The 20,170-nt window shown below is 49.7% G+C and overlaps 9 protein-coding genes across 9 annotated transcripts; 3 read left to right on the top strand and 6 right to left on the bottom strand.

Moving 5' to 3' along the window:
* Positions 1-353: 353 nt before the first annotated feature.
* Positions 354-3,626, top strand: SNOG_16459 (hypothetical protein; the record flags this gene model as incomplete). Its single annotated transcript, XM_001806521.1, has 6 exons — positions 354-651; positions 832-984; positions 1,195-1,443; positions 1,490-2,044; positions 2,184-2,271; positions 2,747-3,626. The coding sequence occupies 6 exons, from the start codon at positions 354-356 to the stop codon at positions 3,624-3,626; spliced, it is 2,223 nt and encodes a 740-aa protein (XP_001806573.1).
* A 1,609-nt stretch (positions 3,627-5,235) lies between these two features.
* On the bottom strand, positions 5,236-6,094 carry SNOG_16460 (hypothetical protein; the record flags this gene model as incomplete). The annotated part of the gene is made up of 2 exons (XM_001806522.1): positions 5,236-5,889; positions 5,939-6,094. 2 exons carry the CDS (start codon positions 6,092-6,094, stop codon positions 5,236-5,238), a joined length of 810 nt encoding a protein of 269 aa, XP_001806574.1.
* Positions 6,095-6,672: 578 nt separating this feature from the next.
* SNOG_16461 (hypothetical protein) lies at positions 6,673-7,780 on the bottom strand (the record flags this gene model as incomplete). The annotated part of the gene is made up of 2 exons (XM_001806523.1): positions 6,673-7,379; positions 7,429-7,780. 2 exons carry the CDS (start codon positions 7,778-7,780, stop codon positions 6,673-6,675), a joined length of 1,059 nt encoding a protein of 352 aa, XP_001806575.1.
* Positions 7,781-8,305: 525 nt separating this feature from the next.
* On the top strand, positions 8,306-9,827 carry SNOG_16462 (hypothetical protein; the record flags this gene model as incomplete). Its single annotated transcript, XM_001806524.1, has 2 exons — positions 8,306-8,426; positions 8,524-9,827. The coding sequence occupies 2 exons, from the start codon at positions 8,306-8,308 to the stop codon at positions 9,825-9,827; spliced, it is 1,425 nt and encodes a 474-aa protein (XP_001806576.1).
* Positions 9,828-10,128: 301 nt separating this feature from the next.
* On the bottom strand, positions 10,129-12,048 carry SNOG_16463 (hypothetical protein; the record flags this gene model as incomplete). The annotated part of the gene is made up of 3 exons (XM_001806525.1): positions 10,129-10,899; positions 10,954-11,733; positions 11,887-12,048. 3 exons carry the CDS (start codon positions 12,046-12,048, stop codon positions 10,129-10,131), a joined length of 1,713 nt encoding a protein of 570 aa, XP_001806577.1.
* Positions 12,049-12,950: 902 nt separating this feature from the next.
* SNOG_16464 (hypothetical protein) lies at positions 12,951-13,167 on the top strand (the record flags this gene model as incomplete). Its single annotated transcript, XM_001806526.1, has 2 exons — positions 12,951-13,026; positions 13,115-13,167. The coding sequence occupies 2 exons, from the start codon at positions 12,951-12,953 to the stop codon at positions 13,165-13,167; spliced, it is 129 nt and encodes a 42-aa protein (XP_001806578.1).
* Positions 13,168-13,237: 70 nt separating this feature from the next.
* SNOG_16465 (hypothetical protein) lies at positions 13,238-13,773 on the bottom strand (the record flags this gene model as incomplete). Its single annotated transcript, XM_001806527.1, has 3 exons — positions 13,238-13,285; positions 13,384-13,419; positions 13,540-13,773. 3 exons carry the CDS (start codon positions 13,771-13,773, stop codon positions 13,238-13,240), a joined length of 318 nt encoding a protein of 105 aa, XP_001806579.1.
* Positions 13,774-14,653: 880 nt separating this feature from the next.
* Positions 14,654-16,003, bottom strand: SNOG_16466 (hypothetical protein; the record flags this gene model as incomplete). The annotated part of the gene is made up of 1 exon (XM_001806528.1): positions 14,654-16,003. One exon carries the CDS (start codon positions 16,001-16,003, stop codon positions 14,654-14,656), a length of 1,350 nt encoding a protein of 449 aa, XP_001806580.1.
* A 550-nt stretch (positions 16,004-16,553) lies between these two features.
* SNOG_16467 (hypothetical protein) lies at positions 16,554-18,481 on the bottom strand (the record flags this gene model as incomplete). Its single annotated transcript, XM_001806529.1, has 4 exons — positions 16,554-16,609; positions 16,781-17,477; positions 17,814-18,283; positions 18,385-18,481. 4 exons carry the CDS (start codon positions 18,479-18,481, stop codon positions 16,554-16,556), a joined length of 1,320 nt encoding a protein of 439 aa, XP_001806581.1.
* Between the last annotated feature and the right edge of the window lie 1,689 nt (positions 18,482-20,170).

Consider the following 20,170-nt stretch of genomic DNA (forward strand, 5'->3'; position numbering starts at 1 on the left):
ATGATATGAGCCATTCTCTAATACTGGTAGGTGTTTGAGCAGGCGGGTGCACGACGAGCCCGTTGGTACGGTCCCGTCCCGCCCATGTCCAGCTCTTCAGCCTTGCTCCGCCTCCGTCGTGGCGCGTCTCCAAGTTGCCTTTTTTTTTGCCTGAATCTTGATTCGGTGGAAAGATTCATTCAGTATGCGCACTGGCCAGGCGCAGTGTGCATTTGATGTACATCCCCTGAACGTCGAGAGGCTCCTACATATATTGTCTTCACCCGACGCCATGGTTCGTGGTTCTTACTCATGTGTTAAAACTACATACTTCAAAGGCTCCCATCTCCCATCTACACAAGCAGTACATCAACATGGCGAACACGCCGCCAGCCACCCAGCAAAATAGCCGAACGTCCACTACGCTTTCTCAGCAACCAACGCTGGTAACATCGACTCCACCTGGTCAGCAGCCTCAATCAAACAAAGTTCCAAGCGCAGCATTCAGAAGCGCTCTCGACGAGTTCCAGAAGCGATTGACCAAAGATGAATTAGTCGGCTTCCAGACCACAACCTACTCCCAATTTTGCGATGAGCTGCATGTCCTACAAGAGAAGCAAATAAAGCGTAGAGAGGTCATGAACCTCTCTCGCATAGCAGGCTTTCTTGAGGGTATGCATCAACTTGGTAAAACGATTGAAGTTTTTGTGAACGCTTCGAACATGGTCGCATTTATATGGGGCCCAATCAAGTTCCTGCTTCTTGTAATTGCTCGCCAAATGAATATGAGCAAAAGCTAACGATCTTTCTAGACAGGCAGTGAATATGTGGATTCATTTGAAACCCTCCTAGATGCGTACGAGCTGATTGGAGAACAACTGCCGCTTCTTCTCGAGCGGGAATCGCTTGTCAGGCGCAATATCCATATGGAGAAGGCTCTGGAATCGATATATATGGACATACTGAAGTTTCACCGACAAGCACTTCGCTTCTTCCAAGGCAACAGTTAGTTGATCATCGCCACTAGTTATAAAGTCTACTAAAATCGATCCGCATCAGGGTTAAAAACAATGATCAAGAGCATGTGGAAAAGTTTCGACACCGAATTCCAAGGTATCCTAGCGAGCCTGCACCGGCACAAAGACTTAGTTGAGCAACTCACTAGTGTTTCACACTACAGTGATAGTGCTGCACACTATCGCCAGTACCAAACAGATATGGAGGATTTGCGTGATCGCCTACACAAACAAATAAAGGAGGAAAAGGAGAAGGATATGGTTACAGTCGTGACGTGGTTGTCTGTCGGCAAACAGGCAGAAGACGATCACACAGAATACCAGAAGATTCGAAGCAATTTCTCTACAACAGCTACTTGGATCTTTAAGCATGAGTACATCAAGGACTGGATCAACTCTACCGTGCCAGAAACTTCCTTGCTGTGGATGCATGGCATTCCTGGTGCAGGTACGTGATATCCCTTTCCATTCAATGCGTCGCTAATATTTCGTAGGAAAGACAATCCTTGCATCAGCGATAATTGACAACTGCAGACAAAAGCAAGAATTCATGACTGCTTTCGTCTACTGCCACGATGGCGATTCGAACAGCAACTCAGCTGTCGCCATACTAAAAGGCCTCGCAAATATGCTTCTTGACCATGGACAGGACAAAGACCTTCTCCTTTCGTTATTCCACACAAAACGATTCTCTGGAGGCGATCCAACACTTCGATCGATAAAAACTATTAAGTCGCTGCTGGAGCAGTGCTGTGCAATTGTGCCAAAACTGTTCTTTGTGGTTGACGGACTCGACGAATGCGATCCAAACGAACGACGGGAAGTCCTCAGTGTTCTTACCAAACTCGTGAACGATTTGGAACCCGGTAGTCTTCGCGTACTCATTGTCAGTCAGCACTTCCCAGACATACAACGCGGAGTTGAAGGCTCTGGCTCAGCTCAATTGGCACCCAGAATCATCCGAATTACTGAGAAAGAGGTAGACAGCGACATAGTCACGTACATAAGAGCACTGGTGGAGGATATTGCAACCAGGAATTCTTCAGCTGGTGAGCCGTTCAATGAGAATATCAAAGAATACCTCCGGAACCTTACATTGGTCAATGCCAAAGGTTAATATATACGAGGTCCCAGCAAGCAATATGCCGCTGACCTTTATTCCAGGAATGTTTTTGTATGCCAAATTAGTTCTGACCAACCTGCTCGCTTTGCCAACACGAATGGAGGTCATAAATGCCATTCAGCATGAGAGTTTTCCGCAAGGTCTCAAAGAAGCGTACGTCAAACACCATCACTTCCTTCATCATTCTTTGCGTGTTCTTTATCACGAGACTAATGGAAATGTAGTTACGAAAGAATCATTAAACGAATCAAAGTGCACTCTGAAGAAGCTGAATGGATCATGGCAAGAAAACTACTTGGGTGGATGATATGCGCAAAACGACACCTGACCTGGAAAGAAATCCAGGTTGCGCTCTCCATCAACATCGAGAATGAAACGATCGACTACGAGGATCGACATCTTCGCACAAATATACAGGACATTTGTGGGTCGTTAGTGGTCATGAGTCAAGATCGTGTGACTCTGGTACACAGCACTGCGAAGACGTAGGTACAGTAATCAGATGCTGATGCGTATTGACTAACCTTTTCAGTCACATCAGGGAGAATACAAATGATATCCACGAACCTACAGTCGAATGCGAACTGGCTACTATGTGTCTTCAGTATTTAACCTTTCCATGCTTCAGAATCGACCCAGATGACGGGCCTCGAGAGCTCCGTCAACACATGTTAAGCGGTCACTTTGCCTTCCAGGATTATGCTATTGCTACTTGGTTCCATCATGTGAACGCTTTTGTTCAGAAAGGAGAGCAGTTTCTCCGTGACGCTGATGAAAAGGAAAAGCATCTGAATGATCTTTGGGAAGCTCTCGAAGAGTTCACATCGTTCCACCAAGAAGACTGGTACGGCGGCATCGTGCAGAGCTGTTCAGAAGCTTGTGGCATGTTTCGACCATACATGCTCTACGAAGTTTTGGTGCAAATAAAGTCTCACATCTACACATTCCAGCAGAAAGGCTTTGATGCTCGGCACAAGATTAGCATCCAGGGCCTCGACGCCGCGCTGGAGCGCAACAGAAAGATTCTCGAAGATCCGCCCAAAGACATGGCCCCTGCCGAAAAGGTACTATACACTAAATTCTACGACGACAAGAAACTGTTCAAATGCACGAAGATCACATGCCGATATTTCTCACAGGGGTTTTCGGACAAAAAAGCGCGCAAAAGACACGTCAACATCCACGATCGTCCATTTCAATGCGAAGTGAGGGATTGCCTCGGCCAAGAAGGCTTTGCGAACGAGAAGGACCTCCGTAACCACAAAAGATCCTTCCATCCAGACATGTGCGATCTTGCCGAGTCGTTCAAATCCTCCATTGCCAAACGCACAAACGCAGGGCATGCGTGTGGTTATTGTGGGAAGACCTTCACGCGCAAATTTCATCGTGAAGACCACGAGAAGAGCCATCGTGGCGAGAGACCTCATGTTTGCTCGGAGTGTGGGAGGGCCTTCACGCGAAGAAATGACTGTGAGCGACACAAAAAACTACACGAGCGCGGCAGATAACAAAACAAATTGATAGTCAGAATCAGTCAAGCTGATGTGAGACTGAAGCCTAGGTTCTGTTATATTTCACTCTCGCACGGCAGACGTGCGCACTCATTTGGCTAAGACTGTTATACACGCACCTGCAGAGTTCATGCAGTTAGAATACAATAATCTAGAAATCTTTTGGATACATGAGAACCAAGTCCAGACGTATCATGGTTTCCATCTCGATTCAAACTCTCGTTGGTGAAGCCATGTAGCGAAGGATTGGATGGACGTAAGACACATCAGTTCATCTAGGTAGAAAATAATGAGCCGTATGCACGCACTTGATAGTCCTAAGTATTTTATCCTACGTGTCTTCGAATGCGCTACGTACATTCAATGGCACTCTATATAGCACATCCTCCTCTGGCCCGGGATTGCATCCGCAAATTTACAAACACTGGTTGCTCTATCTAGATCTTTGCGCAACATCAACAACCTCTTCAGCGCTAAGAATTACAGAGAAAATGAGTTCGGGATGAAAGCACCATCCTTGACATGGACTACGTTTCGCAAACTTTAGGTGGGGGACATACTTGGAATTGGTGTGACGGTCTTCGATTAGGATAGGTACTCTTGGTAGCGAGGCCATACTGGGTGCTGTCGAAGAGCGTGCCGCTCCGTAAATCAGATATGTCAATAGCTAAAAGGGCAAATAAGAACGTAGTCAGAGTTAGAAGGGCATGTAAAGACCACACCCATACAGCATTCATGGCAATGGGCGTTGAATATTCCTAAGTCAAGGGTAGATTGGGCTATCCCGAGCTAGAGTTTATAGTGAAATTTCCTGCAAACAGCCTCATTCAACAGCTGTCAATGGTGCGAGTCAATCTCGTTATCGGGCCACAAGGTCATATAGCAGGGAAGGCTGACATATTGCAGCATGTACCCGGAAGCCCACAAGCCGTAAGAACTGGCTGCAACTCGAGCCTGCTCAAGAATCCTTCAAGTCTCCTATTGGTGTCTCGGCTCCTGCACTGCAATTGTTAGCTCCAACGAGCAGTCCGATATTGGTTCGGCCACACTAATAATGTCAAAGATGGCCGGTACCGTGCAAGAGAAATGCAACGGACGCACAGTGTTTTGCCCATTTTTATCTCCCATGGATCGCCAGATCTACAGCTCTGGATCATTACCCTCACCCTATCCACTTGCAGCTCACTGAATGGGCCACATAAACTCCAAACGTCCGCCTGTAGTACTGCAATGTGCTGTCGATGATCACTGAAGCGCTTACAGTGCATCGGCATAATCTTCGTTCCTATATAGCCATATAGCGGATGCTCCAAAGTATTGTGAAGCTATTCGGGCCATCATATGCCGGCCACGGATCCGCTGGACCGGGTGGCCAATTTGCGTCACCGTCTGCATTGTCTGGTCTCTCGCGAGGAGAACTGATCGCGCACCTGACGAGAATTGATTTGGCACGAGTGAATATCTCACAGTATTTACACTCTGAACATCTGGAACGCCGTCCTCGGGGACTGCACTATGCTACGTGCTCAGCAAACCCAATCATCCTTTCACCAATGCCTGCAAAAACGACAAAACTACAACAACGACTTATTTCTGCTCATCGCACTCAATTGTACCACTTATACACTGCAAACAGCACGATGGCAATGAAAGCCAGCGTAGTAAAGCCGATGCATGAAGAACCCGAGTCATCGTGTGCGGGTGTTCGGACAGTGTTGTGCGTCCTTGGTAGAAGAGGAGTTCGTTGTGATGTGTGAATACGGGCCGGCCGATCTGTACTGTGGACCCATTGCCCAGGGACACGATACTCTGATGCGCAGGTAATTGTTCGGGGTGTTTGCTTATATCTAGGTTCTGTTCTTTGAGGTTGCACTGTGAGTTGATAAGGCGGCGGCATCTGATAATGCACTGGCGGCTGTCGAGGTTCCGGTTGTAGAGTAATAGCTGGTTCGTGGTGGTGCACATTATTGGGCCTCGGAGAAGCGAAGTTGATCTTCTTTAGGAGCTTGCGCAAACACTTGGTTTTGAGCCTGCACTTTCCCTGATCCCAAGGCTGAAGCAGTGCAACCTTTACGATCCGCACAGGTGTACTCTTCACGTAGCTTCTCTTGGAGAGGTGTTCGCCGTCTGCGAGGAACAAGCAGGAGCCGTTGTCTGGATGCACATGGCTAGGATAAATGGGAATATGCTCCTCGCGCATCTTCTTGCCCCGTTCGCGTGGAAACTTTGCGAGGAGACTCTTGCCGCCGAAAGATGTGATCTGCAGACTCGTCAGGCTGGATACATGGCTTGTCGAACATGACACGAACTATCAGCACTGCAGCCTCTTTCTGTGCAGAATCAATAGCCAAGATGAGGACCGGATGGCCGAAGTAACCCTCGTCAATCCCATTGGTAGTGGTGAGGTGTTCGCTTGGGATTTTCTGTTTCGGTGGAAGCCACGATATGGTACCAGCAGAGTACATGGCAAGTATGCAAGCCAGGCCAGACTGTGTGCCGACTGACTCCTGAGCTGAAATTATACAGCAACTCTATCCTAGTATTTTCAAGGTTACATGAGCATGAAATAAAGACAACGGGCACTGCGGCACGGTCCGGTGGCTCCAAGATCGGGCAGTGCAAGCGGTAGGCATTGAGGACGCAGGCAGAAGTTACCCACCAGCAAATAAATCCGCAGACTTGTGGCGGTCATCTATTGGATTACAGTGTCGCAGATGGAACGGCGGGCTTTGCGGGGTCGGGACTGAATTCGCGTAATCGACCAGTGGTTCGATGTTTGCGTACGCGCCCAGTTGAAGCTGGCTGCGCCTCGTCAAGCACGCCCAGCTCGCGCAGCCATGACAAGGTTACCGCAATTGCCTGGAGATACGATCATAGGGTGGAAGACTTGGCAGCGCAGTGGAGGTAGGTAGGCTGAGCTTGTTGATCGAGTCAGTTGCATCGCATCCGTTGATACAGAGGTTCGAATAGAATGAATAGTGTTGGCGCAATGTACCAGGGTATCACGAGAGAGGGAGATGTAGATCGACATCCATACTCTGGCTCAATCCCTCCAGCCGACGAACACTTCGTCGGTTCGGAATCGCTGCGTGCATGTTGTATCTTCCATCTTGGTGACCACGCCGGTGCAGTACTCCAGAAGTCCGGCATGTGCGATCATAATGCCGTTGTCGATGCAGAATCTCTCATCAGTTGCAAAGACGCTGCCTCCTCTATCTCTTGCCATCATGCCCATCATCTGCTGCAATCTTTCGTTCGATCCGACACCTCCAACGACCAGAACTTGCTGCGAGCCAACGTGTGCCATTGCACGTTCAGTAATCTCCACGAGCATCGCATAGATGGTCTCTTGTAGCGAGAAGCAGAGATCTTCTCTCGTTACCAGTTCCCCCTCTTCGGTCTTTAATCGTTTCTCGAGGGGCAATGACTCGTCCAGCCCTTTTGCCAACAGATCTGCCGCAGCGAGGATACCGGAAAAGCTTGCATCCATTCCCTTGACGCCGTATGGTAAATCGACCAAGTTCTTGCCCTTCTTTGCCAGCTGTTCCACATTGTAACCAGGAAATGGGTTGTTCGGTATCATGAGGGTGCGGGCAAATCGATCGATACAATTTCCTATCGCTATGTCGAGAGTCTCACCGAATATGCGGTAGCGTTGCGCAGAGTATGCGATTACTTGGGTGTTCCCACCTGAGACATAGAGGACGACTGGATTGTCGGCTTTTGTTATGGCCCTGCCCATCTCGATATCTGTATGTGTTGGCCCATTTCTCGAGAGAAAGCGTGAAGGATTACTTACGTCCAACGCAGTGATTTACTCCCACTACTGGTTTGCCCCAGAGTAGACTGATGGTTCTTGCAGCCAGTGCCACACTCTGCAACGGCGCACCCATTCCAGGTCCTTTGGTGTAGCATATGCACTCTATGTCCTCAATCTTTACGCCGGCTTGCTGTACCGCTTGCTTTATTAACCTCACGACCCATGCTCGGTGATGTATCGCGGTATCCTTGGGCAGAAATCCTTCTCCTGGTGGGGAGATGTAGGTGTGTCGAAGATTCGAGAGGATGATGGGCGTTTTGTTGGGTCCAGGATGCGATATGACGCCGATACCTATCTTATTGGCACTTCCTTCCAGTCCTATTGCAATCATTGTTTTGGATGTTTAGTTGTGAGGTGAGGTGGGACGCGTCAAGTTGAGTATTGCGGGGTGGCAGAAAGTGTAGCCGAGCCTCGGTGCCCTTATCGATAGCAGACTTGAACAATTCTGAGACGAATGAAATTGTTATAGTATGGTGTCTCAGAGCTGAGGACTTGAAAGATTCGTAGAATCGTGTATTTCCTCACTCTATCGTTGCTCTATTACCGTAGTCGCCAGCACCATACGTCATCTTATCTTAACGAGGGCCTGAGCGTATCATACACGAAGCGAGTCAACATTGCAAGCACGTTCCCTTCTTTACACCACGATCTTCTCCAATATCTTTCTACAACGGCAATATTCGAAACATGTAGTGAGTACTCATGTGTGCCGAGTGCTTGCAAGGGACGGAATGTAGACTCGGAGGCGCTAGTGTGTATGAACCAATGAGAGCGCATGTCTCGGCTGTCATCAAATGACCCACCGACCATATTTCTGCTCTCCTCCACCGTCGCTCACGACACTCTGACATTGCGCATGGCAGACTTTGACGGTGCCAGCCAGGCCTTCTTGGCATGGCTACGACGATCTGGCGTAGAAATCAGCCCAAAAATTCAACTAGAAGACTTGCGGAATGCGCAGGCCGGGAGAGGTGTTGGTAAGTGGCATCTTCCGGGTAGTGAGGATTACTCTCCCTCTCCCCACCACTTCACCCACCAAAGGGCCTGTCACAGACTCCAGCTAACTTTCACCAGTTGCGACTCAAGACATTCCCGAACATGAACTTCTGTTCCGCATCCCCCGCACTGCCATTCTCAGTGTCGAAAACTCCATCCTCTCCACCGAGATCCCCGCAGCCACCTTCGAAATGCTTGGCCCATGGCTTTCGCTCATTCTCGTCATGCTATACGAGTACATTAATGGCGACGCTTCGAATTGGGCGCCGTATTTCTCCGTCCTGCCAACTGAATTCAATACCCTCATGTTCTGGTCTGAGGATGAGCTTGCGGAACTACAAGCCAGCGCAGTGCTGAACAAGATTGGAAAAGAGGGAGCGAATGAGGCCTTTATGGAGCAGCTATTGCCAATAATCAAGGAATTCGCCGACATTTTCTTTGCTGGTGATGAGCGGGCAAAGCAAAGGGCAGAAGAGATGAGGGATGAGCGCAACGTTTTGCTTATGCACAAAATGGGCTCCTTGATCATGGCATATGCATTCGATGTTGAACCGGCCACTTCGCGCAAAGACGTCGATGAGGAAGGATTTGCCGAAGAGGAGGAAGACGAGGCACTCCCCAAGGGCATGATTCCCTTGGCGGACATGCTCAATGCCGACGCTGATTGCAACAACGCGCGCCTATTCTATGAAGAAAAATACCTGGAAATGAAGGCCTTGAAACCCATCCGAGCCGGCGAGGAGGTCTTCAACGACTATGGACCGCTTCCACGATCGGACCTATTACGCCGATATGGCTACGTAACAGACAACTATGCACAGTACGACGTTGTCGAGATCAACATGGACCTAGTAACCGAGCTTGCAACTGATGCTGGCATTCACTCAAAGGAGAGATTGGAGTATCTGGAAGAGCAGGAAATCGTCGATACTGGGTATGACATCACTGCCAGCAATCCATTTACGATACAAGAGAGTCTGTCCCCAGAGCTTGTAATTCTAGTCGAAACCTTGCTTCTGCCAGCGGAAGAATTTGAGCGCTTGAAGACAAAAAGTAAGCTACCGAAGCCTGAGAAGATCACCAGCAGGGGTGCAGGGTTCTTGCACGAACTTGTGCAAGCTCGAATTGCGCAATATGCCACCACACTCGAGGAAGATGCTCAGTCGATAAAGGAGGCACCGCTTATAAGAGACGCAAAACCGAAAGAGCGACGTTTCGCCATGGCCAGAGCTGTTCGCGTCGGGGAGAAGCAGCTGCTCAAGCAAACTCAAGATGCGTTAGCCGAGCTAATGACAAGAGGAAGCTTGTCAAAAAGGCATCGCACAGTCGACGAAGAAGGCGACGTAGAGATGGGCGGAGTGGGAAAGAAAGCGCGGGCTTGATCAATGCTTTGGTAAGTTTTCAAATTTTTATCTCCTGCGGCTCAAGATTCATCTCAAGACCGCAGATGTTATACAAATTTCAATAATAGCTCGCTAATCGGCTTGAACATCCAGGCATATCCATATCCACTCCCCTTCCAACCTGGGATGTTGTACATAATCTTTGATAGATCTCTCCACGGCGCATGGTACCTTCTCTCGAATGAAACAAACAAAGGGTATAAATCGCCACAAACCAACACCTGATACCATGGCCACAACTGCTGAGAAGCGAGAAAAGAGAAGAGGAGTGCTGATCCAATCACCCAGCGCTAGCATTTGTGGGTGTCGGGGGCATCAGATGACCAGAGGCCGACCGGTTGTGGTTTTCGATGGACCTTCGATTCGGGTTTGGTGCAACTTGTTGTGGTTGCTGTTTTTCGCCTTGCCGGTCAATCATGTTCCTATATCTGATGTGCATGGTGTCGGTCCAGTCCACTGCATATATCTGCTCGTCCTCACTGCTATCACCGGAGAACTTCCATCGATCCGCAACGCGCTCGTCGACTTCGCCGTTCTCGATCTTCTGCCGTTTCATTCCGCGACGATCAATCATCACACGCCCACCTCGACCGATTCTTCTCCGGAACCGGGTTTGGTCCTGAAAAGGAACGTCTTCTGGAGGCGTTGCGAAACGTATCCGCGCGCTTCTCCGTGGCTCGTCCTGTTTGTTCACACGATCTACGGTCATTGCATCAGCACCTCCTTCATCAGAAACAGAAGCTGGTGGTGTGGGCAACTGCGACTGCGTGAAGACCGTACGGAAGTCTGATTTGGCAGCTGGTAGCTCCAGCGGTGGAGTGATGGGCCGCCATGTCGCATCCACCCAACCAACGTTCCATTTCTGGTGCTTGACGAGGTTGTCTTCGATGAAGCTTTCGATTGCTTCGGTCTTCTTCGTTTGCTGTTCCTCCAGATAAACCAGGTCGCCGTCCACGAGACGTCCGTCGGAACGAGTGTCTCGCGGCTTCATACCCGGAATATTCTGGCGCACTCTCTCAAGATCAGCTGGCCTCTTCGGCTTAGGAGCAGGCTGTGATGCATTAGCTGGATGCGAGACGATGTCATTTCGAAGAGGTGAACGTACCTTTTGAGTGATCAGGAGCTCTTCGTCGTCGCCCTTGATACTCAATTTCCTCTTGATCTCCTTGACAGCTGCGCGCTGTTCGAAGATGGTCTTGTCGATCTGGATCTGCTCTCTCTGCAGTACTTCACGCCGGCGCACATGTGACATTAACAAGCGTGCATCTTCAAGGTCCTTGCGAAGTTTCTTGAGCTTGTCATTCACTTGCGCATCTCGGCCACGTGTCTTTCGCACTTGTCGTACTTCGCGGCGGCGGAAGCACACGTATGGGTCAGCATCATCGGTCTCAAGATTCTTCTCGAACTTCAATGACGGCAGCAGAGGGCGGTTGCCTTTCAGCAAACGCTGGTTCTTCCAGTGCACATAGACTTCCTTCGCGAATCGACGCGCTGACTCGCTGATCGTTTCATCGAAATCTGCCTCGAGTTCTTCGAAGGGGAGCACAGGGGTATTGTCGACATCTGCATACGGTTGCTTCTCCTGGGTCTTCTCTTCGAAGAAGTACATGATCTCCTCGAATTCATCTTCAGAGCAGTGGGCTTTCTTGCCTTGCTTTTGGTTGAATGACTTGAGGAAGGCAGCATCGTCACTTGTCATACAATACGGGCAACCTGATGTGTCTTCGACAGTCGACGAGAATCGAATGTATGTGGCAGGCTGTCTGAATACCTTTTGGTAGAGGTCATCATACTGAAGTTGACTCGCGACAGCATCTGGTGTTGGTATGAAGAGCTGCGCGATCTTACCCCCGGTCGAGCTTGCCTGGGCGGCAGAGATGACAGCCTGAAGATGATGTTCCTGCAAAGATATTAATGTGTTGCTTGAAAATGCGCGAGAGGTAAGAAATGCAGCACATCACGACATCGACCATCGCGTGCTTGTGCATGTTGAGGCGCGTCGATGAGGTGATGCCGAAAAAGGAAAGGCGTGACCTACAATCTCCTCGCCCTTCTCAACACCAGTCTCGACTTTGGGAATGTGTCGCGAGGCGTCGTCATCGGCAAGCTGCTCAACCTCATGCTCGCGAACAATAGGTAAGTTTTGCTTTGTAGAAAGTTTCCGTTGCCGAAAGCGGGCACTCGCGATGCGCGCAGTCATGCTTGCGTTGGAGTTGTGGTGTTCGTCAAAACAGACGGCACGTGACTGCAAATCCTGCTACCCAAAGGCGCAGCCCGAGACTGAGGGGAGTCAGGCCAGGTGGCCGCTCCGGGCGCGACCTTGCAGGTCCCGAGTTCCGACCCTCAACGCGCTCTATAATTGCCGATATGGGTCTCAAAAGTTTCGCAGCGCCAGTCGCATTCGAATGATGGGCGTAAAGCCGATGGTTTGGGGGTTGGTGGCGCGTTTGGTGATGGAGTTGTTCTGGCGGTTTGTCGTGCGGTAGCTGATTGTTGAGGTGTCGAAGCGGGCTGGCATTCGGTTGCGCGGAAGCAGCAAGGGTTCTTGCCTTTCCCCCAACCGATTGCGAGCCAATCATCGTGCACGGTCACTTTGATTGCTGGGGAATGCCATGTCCAGCCTCACGCGGTGTGTATGCCGGCATGCAGATTGTATGTTCCAGATGCATGCAGCACAGTATGCGCATCATGGCACTTTTTGAACAACTCCAACTCTGGTAGACTATGGGCGTTCGTCTCATGATTGATGAGGAAAGCCGCCCAAAGCAGGAAGGTGCATGTGGGTCTAGCGCGGAACCTAGCTGATGATGAAGCTTATCGTCAGCCTGAACACTTCACAACTTCATCACAACGGCTGCATGCGCTACGTGCTGCGTTCTTTATGTGAGACGGATTTTCTCACCCGCAATCTTATCAGATGGTAAAGAGTTGTAGATAAATTGTATAGTTGGACATATCACAATACCTCGGTCGTTTCCGTAAACGATGTTAAATTCTTGTCAGCTTTACTAACATCTCTCCTATGAAAGATTGATACATATTTGCTACCTCAGCAATGGGAGGATATGCTAGCGTTGAGCAGCGCGAACCTACATCGCCTAGATGGATTCGACGGTTCTAAGCGGAAAGTTCCTAACCCTGATATCAGACTGTGCGACTTTGAGCACACTTTGGTCAGGTAAGCTTTTGTCTCTTTGAGCACCTTGAACGGTAAAGGAATAATCAGTTTCTTGTTTGTGTTTTTCAATAATTTTATACGTTCACAGTGGTCTGGAATATCGGTTTCTTATGGAACAACAATCTAAGTGCACAATTGTAGAGTTGTTTTCAGCTTTGGAAATTGGTGTTATCTCATCAATAAAAACAGGGAGGCCAGGCGCAGTGCATACCTAGGTAGGTTGCTGAATTAAGTTTTGCGCTGCTAGATCATCGCGGCACTGCAGCAGTAATAGGAGAAATAATTTGAAACGAAGTAATCGTATATTCATACTCCCCCAATTCACGAGCTGATTCCATGGCCAACATTCACACATACAGCGAGGAATGGGATCAGTACCTTCTCGCGCCGTATCTTCTCCCCGTAGAGTATCCTGAGCGTTATTAACGCCTTGAGTTCGCGCTCAACTTGACGGGCTCGAGTCGCGCGACGCGCGAGTGTCTTCTTGCGACAAGGACGACACCTAGAATTTACATTATCGCAATAGTTGACAGCGTTAGGATTCTCTGGCTCGACGGCTGCGAAGAATCGGCAGCGGGCACGTAAGCAGACGCTATCATAACCATGACCGCAACCGTAGACGTGGCGTCCGACTTTATACTTCGCCATAGAGATGTGGGAGTTTTCTACAGTCTCCAGAGCCTCGTCGGATGCGCAAGGCTTGGAGATGAAAGGACCGGTGATCGGACCGTTGGCGGGACCGTTCATGATTGCAGTGTTTGTGTTAGGTGTTGTTGATCTGGAAACTTGAGAATGGGTGAGTTGAAAGCTGTGTGATCTCAAGTGCAGACTGCGATGGATGAGGGCAGAAGGTCTGGGTAGAGAATGATGGGAGGCATCTACAGTTCGGGGCGATGTTCGCGGTCTAGTCTCGTGCAATAGCAATGGCTCGTGCTAAAACACTGTGATAGCAGGTCGTTGAACACCACTGCGATGTTGATCCAGTACGAGCATACTTAAGCTATGGAAATCAATGATAAATTTGTTCAGGCCGATATCTCAACCCCCATGTTGAATTCTTGGTCCTTTCATTTTGCCCTCTAACCTTTCTAGTAAATCTCTAGTGGTGATACCTCAAGCAGCGTCAGTGGATGAGGGGTGTACTCATCACACTCATAGAATTGACTCCACGAATAACTGTTGGGGATGGCGCAATTGAGAGCCAAGCTTCCACTCACCCATCCGAGTACATCTCAAGACGAGGCTAATTGTGGGATATATATAATTATATTCCTCGCTTCGATGTAGACAGCTCTACTAGGCCTATCTTTAAAAAGGTGAAAAGACTTCCTAAAGGAAGTTGCAGCCTTTCCTGGTTAGATTCATTTTCTTCTTAAACTGCTGTCGCATTCTAGCTGCATCAGCTATTTCTCGCGTCTTCTGCAACATGAGAGAGTGAGTACATTGGGGTGGTGACGGCAGATCATGCGCACCTCGGAATACCAAGTCCACTGTGCATGTCGCAACGCAGCAACGCAGCAACGCAGCAACGCAGCAACGCAGCAACGCAGCAACGAACGTCTCTCTTCATCAAGCTTGTTGTAATATTTTGTTCATGAAGCGTACATGTAGGGTAAAACTAAATCCCTCAAGAAGCAGGCGCAGCACCGCCATATGGCACGCTCTTCACACTTTCAATATCGACATATCCATACTTGCTGCCATCCTTGTCCTCCTCAAAGCCCTTGCTCCACGTTCCAACATCCTTCTGAAAGGCCTTCAGGTTCTCCTCATCGCTCAAATCAATGGGCTGCTGATCCTTACCAAGCTGCCTGATCTGCGTGCCCGCGGCAACATTTGTGGCGCCGAAGTCGTTGTCGTCGGTAAGTTGGTTGATCGCAGCGTCGACCTCACCAGCGAGAATCTGGCGCGGCAGTTCGGGCTCCTGGCATACAGGGCGCGCAAGACCAACACCGTCTACCGTTTGAAGGGCATCGACCATAGCAGACGCCGTCTTCAGACCACCAGTGACATATGTGCGAGTCTTGGAGAGGGAGGGTGTGATTTTTTCGGCGAACTCGATGAAGAAGGCTTCGCGCTTCTTGGTGGATTCACGCTTGTGTCCAAATGCCAACTGCTCATACGTTCCGCCAGACAGCTCCACAAAGTCAAAGGTGTTGTCTTCTAGCAGTTTGCACAGCGTCACGGCTTCCTGGGTGTCGAAGCCTTTATCTTGGAATTCGACAGAGTTGAGCTTGATGGCGAGGATGAAGTTGGAAGATGTTCGCTTGCGGACTTCTTGACCGATCTCGGTAATGAGACGAGCGCGGTTCTCCAGGGAGCCGCCGTACTTGTCGGTACGCTTGTTGGTGCTTGGAGAGAGGAATTGCGCAAGGAGATATCCGTGAGCGCCATGGAGCTGAATACCATCGTACCCGGCCTTCTCGAGGTACTCAGCCGCATGTGCAAAGCCTTCAATGACATTCTTGATATCCTCGTCGGTGGCTGCACGTGGCTTGGCAAAAGTCATGCCCATTACGTTGCCCTCGAGCTGTACATCCGATGCAGATATTGGGTTCTTTTGGATGTTCTCGGCGACCTGGCGACCTGGATGGCTGACCTGACCAACGATCAAGGAGCCGTGCTTCTTTGATTGAGTGGCCATCTCCTTGAACGCCTCAAAACGCTCGCCCTCGAATGAGGAGCCGCGAGGAATGATTGGGTTGCCGGCAGCTTCGAGATGGTCGTATTCGATCATGATGTTACCAGTCAGGATGACACCAAATTCACCTTTACTCCATCTGCGGTAGACGTTGATGAGGTTCTTTGATGGAACACCGCGTGCCTCAAGGTTCTTGGGATGCCATGACGAGAGACGCTCAGTCATCGCACCTTTCAAGAACCGGTTCTGTGCCGTCTTTTTCGCAAACGCAAAGTCAAGAGACTTGCCTAGAGGCGAGACATCCTTCTTCTCTGCTTCGTATCGCCGTGGTGCCATTATATCGGTGGTGGTAAAATTATGTTTAGGTGGGAGTCGTTAAAATGAAAACCGGAAGTCGTACAGGTGCAATTCAACGGACCTATATGCAAACCAAGTTCTAGTTAGGTCCTGCATTTCTAAGCAGTTGCACGCGAGGTGCCGGGCGCTACCAAAATTGCTCCATCACGACGTCATGAAGAAGGTACATACGCTAGACGGCGGTGAATCGGCAAATATCGTCGAAACAGCGCGATCACAATGGACGACTATGGCCCTAAAACGATCCAGCCCACTCGTTCGCCGGCAAGTGTTCCGCATAGAGTTTGGGGTTGTGGCGAGGCTGAGGCGTCATTGATGTGAGAGAATTAGCGGATCGGCCCGAAAACGCCTGAATGTTGCAATTTCCGCACGAAGCTAGTAACGTACAATACACCGCTTTCAATTGCCTCTCAAGAATTCTTTTGATCTATAATAGCTATTCGGTGTCTGCAAGGTACGGGATGGCACACGACCGAGTTCATCTGACTAGAGCTTGAGCTGGTGTGCGAGCACGCTTGATCTCTTCCCTTTACCACTTTGTTCTCTCCTTAATCAAATCAGCTGCCTTCTCTGCAACAGCATAAACTGTTGTGCATGTATGTGTTGCAGGCAAAAATGGAATGATGCTCGCATCCACCACACTCAATCCTTTGATGCCATGTACCAATAGATCTGTACCAACAACGCCACCTAGTTTCTCTGGCAGCATCGAAGCAGTCCCCGAAGGATGATATAATGTCGGTTCAAATGTCTTACGCAAGAAAGTAGCGATATCTGCATCGCTCGTCACATTCATACCCGGCGCAACTTCCACGGCACCAAGACTGGCAAAGGCGTTCAGACTGTTGAACTTGCGACTGAATTGCACTAGCGAGATGGCCAATTCTATGTCAAGCGGGTTGGAGAAAGTACGGTAGTCGACCACAGGTTCGCTCAATGGACTTGTCGTATTGATGTTGATAGTGCCACGGCTGAGGGAACGCTCCAACGCGCCGCTGCCGGCAGGACCAACGCCGATCAGAATCTCGTATGCTGCGCTGTCGTCTCGTGCGAGCAGCTTAGCTGTAAGCACTTGTTGGGCTTTAAATCCCGCGATGAGTGTTGATTCATACGTAGAGGGGAGATACGGAGTGGGATCTTGTGCAGCCGTAGCATCCACAAGACCCTTCCACTTCTCTCCTGCGACGACCTTGAGAGGAAGAAATGCAACTTGATTTCCTCTGGCGACTGTGAGTGGGCCGGTTCGGGAGGACTCATACTCCTTCTTTGCTTCCGCGTAGAACGTCGCGTTGGTTACCAGGTCGCCCTGCGCAGGTGAAGGGACATTCTTCGTCCACTTCCATACTGCTCCACCCGCTGGATGATCTTGGAAGTTTGCTCCGACACCTGGCAAATCCTTTTTGATAGGAATGCGAGCTTTCTCGAGCACTGATCTTGGTCCAATGCCGGATCTCTGTAAAAGCCAAGGTGTCCAAACAGCTCCGGCTGCTACGATAACTTCTTTCCTTGCTTTTACGATAATCTTCTCCGCACTTCCTCCTCTCTTGATAACATTCACCCCCACCGCTGCCAGTTTATCGTTGAGGACTACCTCAGTCACCCTGAATCCGGTTTCTAACACATAGTTTGACCGGTTCTTGAACGGATCGTAATGCGCAGTCCTTGCATAACTCCTTGTCCTTGTCACCGGGTCTAGTGGCGAAGGTGCTTGAATTGCCCCTATCGCCTCACCTGAACGTGTCAATCTCTGCTGCACCATTGTATGTATGCAAGATCACTCACCACCTGCTGCCTCTTTCGGCCTCTTCACACCCAGCTCTTTCCACGCAGCCCGGACATATTCTTGCCCAGGGAATTGATATGGCGGGAAACTGAGTTGAATGTCTCCCTTGCCGCCATATGCGGCTTTTACGTCATACGTCCAGTCGTATCTGTCCCTCAATTCGTCGCTAGGAGGCGTGAACGTGACACTCTTTCTGAAGTATGGAAGTAAAGAGGCAAAATTCCATCCTTTGTTGCCTAGAGATTCCCATGCGTCGTAATCGCTCTTGCTTCCACGGTCAAAGAACATGCCGTTCACACCACTCCCGCCGCCTACGAGAGCGCCTACAAGCACGTTGCGTGTGATATTGAGCAGACCGGGGATAGGAAGGGAGGTTATGTTATAGAAGCGAGAAGGATCGAAATTGAGGGTATCAGAGGGGAGGAGGATGGCCGGATTGTCATTGAGGTAGTTGTATTCGAGGACAAGGACAGTGTCTACACGTAGTCAGGAGAGTGTTCGGTGTATATAGCGACGAGGTCTGATGTACGTTTCCCATTTTCTGTCAAGCGATTGGCGACCGTCAAACCTGACGTACCGCCGCCGACGATTACGTAGTCGTAGGTGGCATTTGGCAGTAACTCACTGCTTGCTGCAGTGGCTGCGATTAAAGACAGGAACAATTTAGACAACATCTTAAAGCTCAGATTGACTTGCTTCCGATACCAACAGATCAACCCTTCCTCAGCTTAAGTACAACCTAGGTCCTCGTCTTACTAATCTTTCTCAACTGGGCGTAACACTAAGGGCTGACAGTTGAACGGTCGATGCCCTGGCGGTGTATCAATTCGCATGGTGTAAGCCACACGAATACCTACGATCCGCCCGGTCCTCATCATAAACATAGGGGAGGTGGGCGTACATGCATAGCACCTTACCGCATTCGGGGTAATTTTCATGCCGGCAAGCGATCCATGCGGTCTCAAATCTCACCACTCATCTTGCCGAGACGGGAGAATGGTTGGGAAAGGAAGGTAGTGCATCTAGCATACGGAGCGAGGGCTTATTGCGGAAGAAAAAAAAACAATTTACGCTTTGGGCCTTGGAAGCCCAACTCGGTCAGATCCAATTACACTACACTCTTTAGCGCCACAGAGGCTGGGCGCAGCTCGAAGATCCCGTGTAGTGCATGGGCGTTCGGCGGTCTGAAACATGGCCAGAATGGACTTCGTGACTGTCATACAGGGGTTTCGCGCAGGACAGACCAGGGATCGCTGTGGGCGTGAACAGTGTCAGGGAACAATTGACCTCTGACCAATTACAATGTACTTTGAGTTTATCGCATGCATTAATTGAGCGTTGGCAAGAGTTGGTTGGCGGACGCGATTCTGCACAGCAATCTGTAGCGTGGAGGACGAGCTTGATGTCCATGCACTGGCTTTCCACTGCAATATCTTGCCTCAGATGAACAGGTTGACCGCCCATGGCAGACCCTGATAGTCGTTCTCGAACACGCTTACTCAAGATTCACTCACTAGCAAGACATGAGATTGAACAAACAATCGAGTTCGTCAAGAATAATTTACTGTGAAGACACTCAGCGTAGCAAAGGAAGAGAAACATGCGCGTTCAATGCAAAAAGAACTACCTAGCAGACAGCTGCCACATTGCCAGACATAGTTATGTATGCAAAGTTCACTGCAATGATCAGCGCGAAAGAGAAGAGATAGAGCGACACAATGTCCGTGTTGAGGAAGTACCGGCGTGTAACCCACGTCCGCAGTCAGCGTGTTCAACAGGCCGTACTACCGTGGTCATACTCTACGAGTTACTGCTTATATAAGCAGTAAGTGACGACTGAGAGTAAATAGGTAGGTCTCGTAGCAGTAGTAGTAACTGTTTAAGAATCTTAGTACATCTATACAGTCACGTAGCTAAATGCATATGCTGGAGTTGCTCAGGGGCAGCCTTAGGGGTAGACGTTGCAGGTTGAAGAGCCAAGTCTTTTACCATGGTAATTAGGGAATTACAGCAGTACTCTGTTCTACGCTCGTAGCTATAACCCTGAGCGTCATCACCGTAATTAAATCACTCCAAGGGTGGTGGTGGCATAGCTGAACGAGGCCTATAGTAGCCGTAGTACGGCCTGTTGACCGCCCTGTCTGCAGCCTTCACTGCAATCTCTAGCGTGGGCGAGCAGATTTTAGACCAATAAAGCTACTTACATGACCGCTATTATAATTAGTCCTGCAACGCCAATGAAACAATTGGCACTGTAGTTCTCAGCTTAGACGAGCAGCCATAACCGGACTTCAAAGACCGAGACCCTAATACACGCGGGACGCGAGGCAGGTTTGGGCCTCCGTCTATTTTGTCATGCACAC

Source organism: Parastagonospora nodorum, assembly GCF_000146915.1.
Source record: "Parastagonospora nodorum SN15 chromosome Unknown scaffold_48, whole genome shotgun sequence".
NCBI classification, from domain to species: domain Eukaryota; kingdom Fungi; phylum Ascomycota; class Dothideomycetes; order Pleosporales; family Phaeosphaeriaceae; genus Parastagonospora; species Parastagonospora nodorum.